This window comes from Falco biarmicus, chromosome 12 (genome assembly GCF_023638135.1).
Source record: "Falco biarmicus isolate bFalBia1 chromosome 12, bFalBia1.pri, whole genome shotgun sequence".
In the NCBI taxonomy this organism is placed as follows: Eukaryota; Metazoa; Chordata; class Aves; order Falconiformes; family Falconidae; genus Falco; species Falco biarmicus.
This window is the reverse complement of record NC_079299.1, coordinates 19405449-19415086: the sequence shown is the minus strand read 5'-3', so window position 1 is coordinate 19415086 and position 9638 is coordinate 19405449. Positions and strand designations below refer to the sequence as shown.

General features: G+C 40.9%; 1 protein-coding gene across 1 annotated transcript; it reads right to left on the bottom strand.

Annotated features, from left to right (window-relative positions):
• Positions 1-263: 263 nt before the first annotated feature.
• On the bottom strand, positions 264-9638 carry LOC130157607 (potassium channel subfamily K member 16-like). Its single transcript, XM_056357446.1, has 5 exons — positions 9350-9638; positions 5832-5946; positions 5147-5313; positions 2567-2732; positions 264-1235 (listed from the first exon to the last, which is right to left on the bottom strand). The coding sequence occupies exons 1-5, from the start codon at positions 9560-9562 to the stop codon at positions 1012-1014; spliced, it is 885 nt and encodes a 294-aa protein (XP_056213421.1). The 5' UTR covers positions 9563-9638; the 3' UTR covers positions 264-1011.

Genomic DNA, 9638 nt, shown 5'->3' with positions numbered 1-9638 from the left:
TACTTATATGTCCTTTGGCTTTTCTGCTTCTTTGGAGATGGCTGCTGCTACTTTTGACTTACAATAACTATGATAAAACCAAACGCCCTTTTTCTCGTGGTGACACTATGCAGATGACTGAGGATCAGATTTAACACGAGAGGCTTTCATCAGCCTTATTTAGAGGTAAATGGACAGCACCAGCTCTGTATGGTACATGATAATTCTTCAATGAACTGGCCCAAAGCAAACGCCAGACTCAAGTAATATTTGTGATCTGGCTGGAAATAAGAAAGTCTGGATGCATTTAGATTTAGTTTAAAGTGCTGTTTTCAAGTGGCTGTGAAATGAACAGTGTTAAGGATAAGGGCCTGCTTTGAGCTGTCAGTTTGTTCTGAAATGAATTGTAACAGTCCAGGCAGTGCTGGAGAGACACATAATTTCTGCACAATGTAAGAGAGAAACATTTTAGCCCAGGAACTAAAGAAATGTTATCATTTTATATGAAAGCTGCTGATTTCAGACAGTATCAAATGAATCTTAATTGGATGGATGTCATTAAGCAGATGGTCATTACTGTCGATATTCCTCTATTTTTTTGTTTGTTTTCTGACTGGAAATGAAGAAAGATTTCTGTACCTGACTTTTTCCACTTGAGATTCTTGGTGACATGGCTTCTTATTGGAGCTGGGAGGCAGTCACTCTGGATTTTTTGAAAATGAGTGACCATAAGAACTGAATTCCACTAGAGAAAGAGAGAGGATAATAACTGATTACTTCAGGGGAATTTGCCTTTGTTGAGTGAGAAGTGTAAAATGAATCCTGGGACAGTTGTTTTACCATGCGTGCTACTTCTTTGTAGGTTGTAATTGGCTGATGCCTGCATAGTGTGTGGAAATTCCAATGCATCTGAAACATTACTCCTTAGGAAACAGTCCACAACCTGCGCTTTAGTCCTTTATCCACTGGGCCTGCTTAGTGTGAGATATAGATAAAAGATAGGTTTTCAAGACTGCTTTCTGTGTACCTTGCTCAGCTAGGGATGTGGATTCTAGGTTGTTCAGGTTCATCTTCCAATTTGGTGGTGGCTCCTTCTGCCAAGCTTAAGCCAGGCTTGTGCCACTTTAGCTGAAGGAATTTTTCCATCAAGTCAGCTCCCACATTGAAGACCAGAGCCAGCCAGGCCAAGCCAAAAACAATCCAAATTGCACTTAGGCTCCTGTACACTGGGATATAGTGCTTGTTGGGGTTTGTGCCTGAAAAATCCAGGAAACTTTGCATGTTAATCTTGACAGCTTTGGTCTGCCAAACAACACACATACTCATACACCCTCTCCACCCCCTGCAAAAGCATATGTTTAACAAGTTGGTGTAATCTATGAGCATTCTTCTTTTTTTCTCTCTCTCTCTCTTTTTTTTTTTTTTTTTTTTTTTTTTTTGTGTTCCAACAATCCGGTTAAGCTTAGCCCAGTTGGCATCAAAACTCTGAAGCCGAGGTTATGTAATAAGAATAGTTGTATCTAAAGTTAATCAGGGATGTGCAAAATTGAGTGTTCCTAGCCACTGACAAAGAAAAAAACCATCTTGGAAAACCAATGCTGAATCCATATTGGCCATATTTTACTCAAGAGATACTCCAGGGACCTCAGGTGATTTAGAGAGATACATTTTATTACCTCAGTGATATAGCAATTGCTTTCTGTAGGGTGATATACCTCACTAACCAGGGTTCAAAATCACCTGGAGAATATCATATGGGAAGTGCAGCCATTTTAGGTAAGTGGTTATAGGAATCTTAATCTTCAGTTTATATTTTCATAGCAAGCACAATTGGTGCAGCTGATACAGGCACAGGACAGCACTCCAGCCATCCATTTAGTCTCTGTCATCCAGATCATCATGAAATTCCACAGTGCCCAGATTCAGCAAGGAATGGGTTTTTATCTCCTTTGGGGGCATATTTAGGGCCTTTAGGAGAGGAATAGTACTACTTGTGATGTAACAGACCCTAGTGTTTTTAACAAATAAACACACTATACATAATCTGTTAAGAACATTTGTTCAGATAAGTGGGTGGAAAAATACCCCTTCACGCGTCTCTGCTATGTCTCATCCTAGATCTCTAAAGGCTATGGAATCTCATTGCCTTTGTTTTCTTTCACAGGCATCCCAGGGTTGTTGGTAATGTTCTCCTCCTTGTAAGTACTGATCACTTACTGGGAAATGGTAGGCACTTGCTGAAACAGATGACTGTTAGGAGAGGGTGGTTCAAAGGCTTAACGCTGACAAAGAGATTTCATTTATATTTCACCTGTCACTCATGGATCACATTCGTACCAGTTTGGATATAGTCACTGTTCAATGGGTGTTCAGTGGCATACGTGAAAAGAGTTTGGTGACTCTCAGCTTAGCTGCCAAGGGAAAAATGCCTATGCCGTTTAATGTATTAGCTCAGTATTGCCTGTCTGGCTCAGCTCGCTGTTGTAGCACATTTACAGTGAAATGGATATCTGTGCTCTCTGTATTTAGCTTTATACTAGAGTAACTGATTTCAGCAAAGCTCAATCCAGTTCACCTTCTTTATTACCTACTACGTAGTCCCCAAATCCAATGGTGCTCAGAGTGATGAAGGTGAAGTAAAAACCTTCTCCGTAGCTCCAGCCTTCTACGTAACTGAAGACCAATGGTGGGAATACTAGAAAAAGCAAGGTCCCAGCAGTCAGGAAGATGGCTACTGCCAGTGTTTGAACCACCTGAAAGATAAAAGAAAGATGGCAGTTAAACAGCACGGAGAAGTTGTCTAGTGGAAATTGCTAGGTCTGTTTTGCTTTTGAATCACAAACCCACTCCACCTGGGAGCAATATCCAAAAAAGGAAGGATGAGCCAACACTTTCATACACTACAGGCTGACCTCACTCTTTACCCTGCACATAAATATTGTATCAAATCCTGAATCAAAAAAAGTCAAAATCAGGAAAGAAAGGATGATTTTTTTAAAGCTCTTTGCAATGAGTTTTTAAGTATGTTCAAGTCATATTTTCAAACTTATTATGGAAACCATAGGAATGAAATACTCACTTCACTATTTCTGTTCAAGTGGAGATGCTCTTGTAATCAGTTGGCTCCTGTCTTTGAAGAAAAATCACCAAGTATTGCATAACTTGTGATAGAAAGATTGGCAAGAACAAATTAGGGTTCTCTTCACCATGGCTGCTTCCAAAGATTTATATAGTGGCTTGCAAGAGCTCAGCCAAAAATATGTTTGGATGAAATCTAAGTGAAGTCAGTTTGCCTGCTTTTTTCACTTACAAGCATTCAGAGCAGAACTGTTTTCTGTCAGCACAGGGCAGATCTGTGTCTCTCAGTACAAACGTCTGCCTTCTGGGAGATAAGTTACAGCATATGTGGCTGCAATAGATAGGTACACAGAATGGTCAGGGAATGGGTCATGACAGGGGATTTTAGGAGTTTAGCACTGTGGATCAGGAACTCATGGATTTCCAGGCTACACAGTCTAGAGAACTTTTGACTAGTGATGTGTGGGCTGATGCAAACTCATTGCAATTGTTTAAAAATGCCCTCAAGGGCATTCAAACCAGAGTATGATTTTTCTATGCATGGGTCTATTGTGACTGGATGAAGAGCCAAACCACTCTATAAAAAGTAGAAGGCCCAGGTATCATGTTTTTCTTTCTCTTTCTGCTCACACGTGAAATACTCCGGTGAGCTTGAGAGACTTGGCGTGAGCCTAATGGGTGACTGACTTTGACAAATCACTTCTAGATTATGTACCATGTCTCTCTAGCTGTATAATAATACTTACCTCATTTGCAAAGCATTTAAAAATTACTGATTGACATGGTTATAGGTGATATCTGTTCTCATTTAGTTCATTCAGGAAGTGTGATAGCATTTAATTAGATAATGAAGTTTGCATAAAATTTTATGTTGAAATGCACAATATTACTTTTTATTCTGGCTTTTAGGAACTTTCTGGTACAAACCTATAACATAAGGGACAGTAAGTCAGGAATGAAGAAGAACCGATTGTAATTAATTTCCAAAAGCATGACTAAATTGTGTTTAAAAGGAGATGATGAGGCTTCTCAGAGTGAACAAGCAGATACAGGTCCAAAGTTTTGTCTGATCATAGGAGTTCTGCCAGAAATAAGTTGTTAATTCAGGAAGTGAAAAGAAAAAAAAAAAAAAAGATCACCCCCCTGAGGTGCTATTGCAAATCTCAGGAAAGATGCAGTTATACTAGCATGAAAATCCTGCTGGTGGTAGAGCTGCATGTATTTGGGGAACAGACGTAGGTTATGCAGCTAAAGAACTTCTTGCTCATATAAACCAAGTCTGCATTTGACAGCACCTTTATAGCTTTCCCAGCTATACCAGTAGGTAAAGGATGCAGTGACTCAGAGGTTTTTACAAACTGAGAAGAGAAAAAAACTTGTGCAAGAACTCTGAAATGTTTCAACATATCTAACACACCTACTCTCCCTTTTCCCTAACAAAAGGGATCAATTAATTGAACCTTTATCCAGAAACGTGTACTAGCTTTGTTATGAACGACCTTCATGTCTTTTCTGTTATCAACGCTGCCTTTATTCCAGTACATCTGGACTAGTTCAATTCACCGATAAACTAGAACTAAGGAGAAGGAGTATTTATTTACATTTCAAGAAAAGAAAAGGAAGGAAGTGCTAAATAGCTGGCACAATCAGGGAAGGTAATTCAAGTCAAATTAGCAGGCCAATAAAAACAAGTTGCCTTTCCACAGTGTAGAGCTAGATTCTGGACAGATGCTAGCATGGGCTAGATAAAAGGAGCTGGATTCAGCAATGTGTGCATGTGCATTTATTCTGCTAAGGGCACCAGAGCTTAAGGACCCTGCTCCAAACTGAGGCCATGACTGCTTAACAGTTTTGCTGAGTTGGGTTTTAAAAAGGTATATCTAGAGTCCCTAAAGCAAATTGCTTTAAAACCATTGTAGATAAATAGAGCATATCAATTTTCTGATATAGAGGGGACTGTAATTGCTGTGCTTCAGAAAAATGTAGGCACGCACAAGGAAATCCAATCTAGCTGCAACAGTACCTATCTGAGAAGAGTACTTTAATTAGTTTTAAAATAGTGGAAAGAAATGATAGATAGACACTGTACCTGGGCACGGCCTGGCTTTTGCACCCATCTTTCCAGGGTCATCAGGTGGGCATTGAGTCCTCTTCCCAGCTGGTTAAGGAAGGCCAGGTTGAGGGGCACTCCGAATAAGGCATAAAACACACAGAAGATCTGCCCTGCCACCGTGCTGGGGGACAGGTTACCATAACCTAGAAAAAAAGAAGAAAACAGCTACATGAGAATGCTGCAGGCCATCGTGGGAAGTTCCTAGGCTTGGAAGCTCAACTACGCTAAGGAACCTGCGGACCTATGATTTTCTGCAATTAAATCTCCCTGCAAATTACCGTATCTTACGATGGAGCTCTGTGGATTCACTACTACTAACAGAAAATTTAACACGAAAATATTACTTGAAAGACTATTGTAATTTTCTATAGGCCTCTGATTTTGGGGTGAGTGCAACTTAGTGCTTCAAAGCAACCTCAAGACGTGCTGTGCATGTATGAAATGATATTGCATGTACCAGGCAGGCACTTGGATTTTTTTGCCGGTATAATATGCCGGATACAGAAGAATAACAGGTATAAATGGAAACCAATAGAAAACCATAACCCACAGTAGTCAGGACTGTCTTGCAGATGTATTCTGTGCACCAGTCACATGTTTCTGGGGGCTTTACAGGACAGCTGGAGGAAACCCCAATTTATAAGGAAAGAAGGTACCTCACCTATAGTGGTGACAACCGTTCCTGCAAAAAAGAAGGAGTTGCTGAAGTCCCAGTTACTGGGATTTGTAGAATTTCCTTCTGGGTTGATCCCTTTTTCCCATGCTTCCATGAGGACCTGAGGCAGAAGAGGTCAAAGGAACAAAGATGAGCAAGCCATTAGGCCAAATCAGGAAAAATGTCAGAAAAAAAGAGAGAAATAAATATTTCTTTCCATCTTGAGCAAGCAAAGCAGTAAAAAGTATAGGTAACAGGGTAGAGTTTGACTGAAATGGCCTTGTGCTGACATGTCAAAACTTGGAAATAGAGCTGGCCAGAAACTTGAACTCTTATCACTGGACAACTGGCCAGTGAAGTAAGATGGGTTCCATAGGCAGCTGAAGGCTAAGGGGAAGGCAGTGGAGGGAGTTCCCAGAGTGATCAAACTGGGAAAAGAAATTGAGGTTATGCCATAAAAAAAATAATGGCAGTTCCTCTTCTCTCCTTCCCTGGTCTAGTCATCACAGTCCAGTTTTTAATTTGGGTATGTGTAAATGTATGGTTGTGTCTGTGGGGAGGGGCATGGGGAACATGCTTGTTTCCGTTTCCTCCACGTAAGTACTAGTGAGGATGAATTTCTGTTTTGGGCCATGACTTCCCAATAATTTTCAATGAATATTAGGCTTCTCCTAGTCTGAAAGTTAGCTAATGAAATATTCTATGCTATTCCAGAGAGCTCTCACCAGATGACCAAAACCCCTCTCTGCAAAAGAAATGCTGCTCCTATTTATGTATCAAATCTTGTTAGCTGCCTTAGTGAAGGTTGTGTTCCTTTGCTCTCCCTGAGGATTTCTCTGAAGGAGACTGGTTGCCCTCTGCTCAGCAGCTGGGGTTTCAAGAATCTCTATTTGTTATAAACCAGGTCACAGCCTTCATAATTTTGCCAAATGCCTGAAGGAATTACTTGTTCATTTCTTCTAGAGACTTTTGTATGATGCAAGACATGAGAAAAATTCAACAGCAACTCCAGCTTTAGTTGGTTCCAGGAGTAGGAGACCAAAGATACTCTTTCTCAATTCAAATGTTGACCACTACCAGAAGGACTGCTTATCTGATGAACATATTCATACGAGGTATCTAATTTGTCATGGGTTCTGCAATATTAGCTGATCAGGGCTGGTGGATTGAGTATCGTAAGTTCAATAGCTACTGTTATTCCTTCAGCAAAATCTCCCACAGCATTGGTCTAGCCCGTCAGGTAGGGCTGCTAGGTATTGTCACATGTGATCTCATGACTGAAGTGTCAGCAGAGTTTCTTTTCAGTATGACAAAGAACTTTACATTATCCATTAAAATCCTGTTCTTAGGAAGAATTTGACATGTCAAATTATCTAGAGCTGACTATTTTATTTACTGGCTAGAAGGAACACACACAAGCAACTGAGGTGTGAGCCTTTGAAAATGTTTAAAATAATCACAGGTTTAATTCATCCCTTTAAGGAACGCTTGTCAGTTCTACCCATTTCAATGCACAAGAGTTCAGAGAAGCTACATTCACATCATGAAAGCCAACATGGTAGAGTAAGACAATGTTGAATGTTGAACACTTCAGACATAGTCTGACAAGGCCAGATTTCTTGCCAGGATTGTTGCTTTTAAGTACAACCTGATGAAAGAAATGGCACCCTGGTGCCCAGGAGAAACATCCCTAAAGAAAGAGGTTCATGTGGGACAGTTATAATGGCTCCTAGCTGCTTTGCATCTGCAGCTCAGGTAGCTGTTAGGGCTGGAGTGTGAACAGATCAGCTGTCGACTGGTTGGTGAACATCAGCTGTTGCCTTTGGGAGCAGAAGTAGCCAGTAAGTAAAAGCAATGTGCTATAATTTACAGTGAGAGTATGAAGCCTACATAAAGTTATAGTAGGATGTGGAGACAATAAAAACTGCTTGCCGTTTCTGCTCCTGTCCTCCTGCCAATGCACATTGCAGCCACTTGTGGTCATAGACAAGGATTTGGTCCTCACTTTATATTTAGATCAGTTCCTTTGAGGCTGAAAAAGTATAGACAATCAAAACAGGATTTCAAAAAGGTATCTCCTTACTTAATGAATCTGCTTCTCAGTTATGCTCTCAGAATGGCATAATTTCCTGACAAAAGTATGTTTGACAGAGAAAGATTAGGTTGCAGAGTTTGGATTTGCCTTTCCCAAAGCTCCAGGCTGTTCAGTTTAGGAGCTGCAGCTCAGGGCCACCTCTCAGTTATGCAGTTTTAGCCAAGCGGAGCCAATGCAGTTTGTGGACATGGAATTGCAAGAATTTGCTTCATGCACAGTCAAGTCCATAGTTAATGAATTACAAGTGGTAACTTAGTAATCAGAGATATGCAAAAAGAAACCTGGGCTATTGTCAGATTCCAGGATTTAGGTTTAAAGAGCTGGCAATAAGACAAGACACCTTACTGAGGTGTCAGCTGAGGGGACTGAACCTAGTGGCTGTGTCTGACCACAGCCTGAATACCATGACTTTTCAGACCGGAGCTTCTGACATGATGAACAGACCTCCTTAATCATATAGTTAACAAAGTACAGAGAGATGATTGCTTTCCTGCATTAGTTTCAGAGTTAGAGATTTAATATGGAAAGACTTCTATTCCCTACTATTAGTAAGATCCTGACAAATTTCTTAAGAGGTCTTAAAAATGACAGGTAAGTAAGTATAAATGACAAGTAAGCAGAAGGTACCTGTGCTTACATTTATCTTGTGGACTATCAAGTCTAAATATTTTGAAGCTTGGTGCATTGAAGATGATAATTTGGTGCCCTCAGCCGGTTTTGTCTGGAACAGCTTACAAGTGAAATAGATCTAATTCAGCAGAGGTGCAGCAAGATGCGATTCTCAGAGTGGCGCAGCAGTGCTAAGGAAGCTCCATGGAGCCAGAGGAAAGAGAATGTGGACATGTGTGAACTCTCCCTAAGGTTTCTAGGGTACTGGAGATTCAGCTAAACCTTTCAATCCTAGGAAGTATCCAGTTTGGTTAGAATGAGAATCAGGGCCCTGATAGATAACACAGTTTTTGATGGTTGACTTTATCTTTTCTTTAAGGGCCTGGAAGTGCAGGACAGTTTTCAAAGGCAATAGACAAATTCTAGTACAGAAGAGGGGCGGAATTTGCACAGGTTTGGACTGGAGAACCTTGGAAAGGCAACCTACTTCTTGTAGGTTTGATTCTTGTTTTTTGTCCCCATACATAATTAATAAGGGAGCTGGAAACCATGAAGTTTAAATTATTGCAAGGCAGCACAAAGGTGCATCAGCAGACTTACATATTTTGGGATCTCATGACTGGGAAAAGAAAAAGATGCAATAGATCAAGATAAAGAGCTATGTGAATGGGCTTGAGAAACCTCTGCCTTTCTCTTGTACAGTTAGCCCTTTAATGTCAGAGACAGCAGATCAATTTCTGACATGCTTGGCCACAACAATATAATTTCTTCTAACCAAAATAATGCTTGAGCCAAAATAACAGGAGCCTTTTCCTCTTACCTGTACAAACTGCTCCAGGGCTTGCCTGTCCAAGCATGTGTAGTTCTGCAGGAACTTGAGCTTCTCCAGCTGGAACTGGTCCCGAAAGTGGGTCTCTGCCTGCTTCTCCAGCAGCTGGAACACCGTGGCGCCCAGGAGGAGGTAAAAGAGATATCCTAGTACCAGCAGCGGAGTCCAGCTGATCTGCCGGTTGTGAATGGTGAGGAGGGGCATGCTGCTGCTCTGCTGCTGCCAGTCCCTGCTCAGTACTTAACAGGTTACTGTTCCAAGATGTGTGCTACCCAGGACA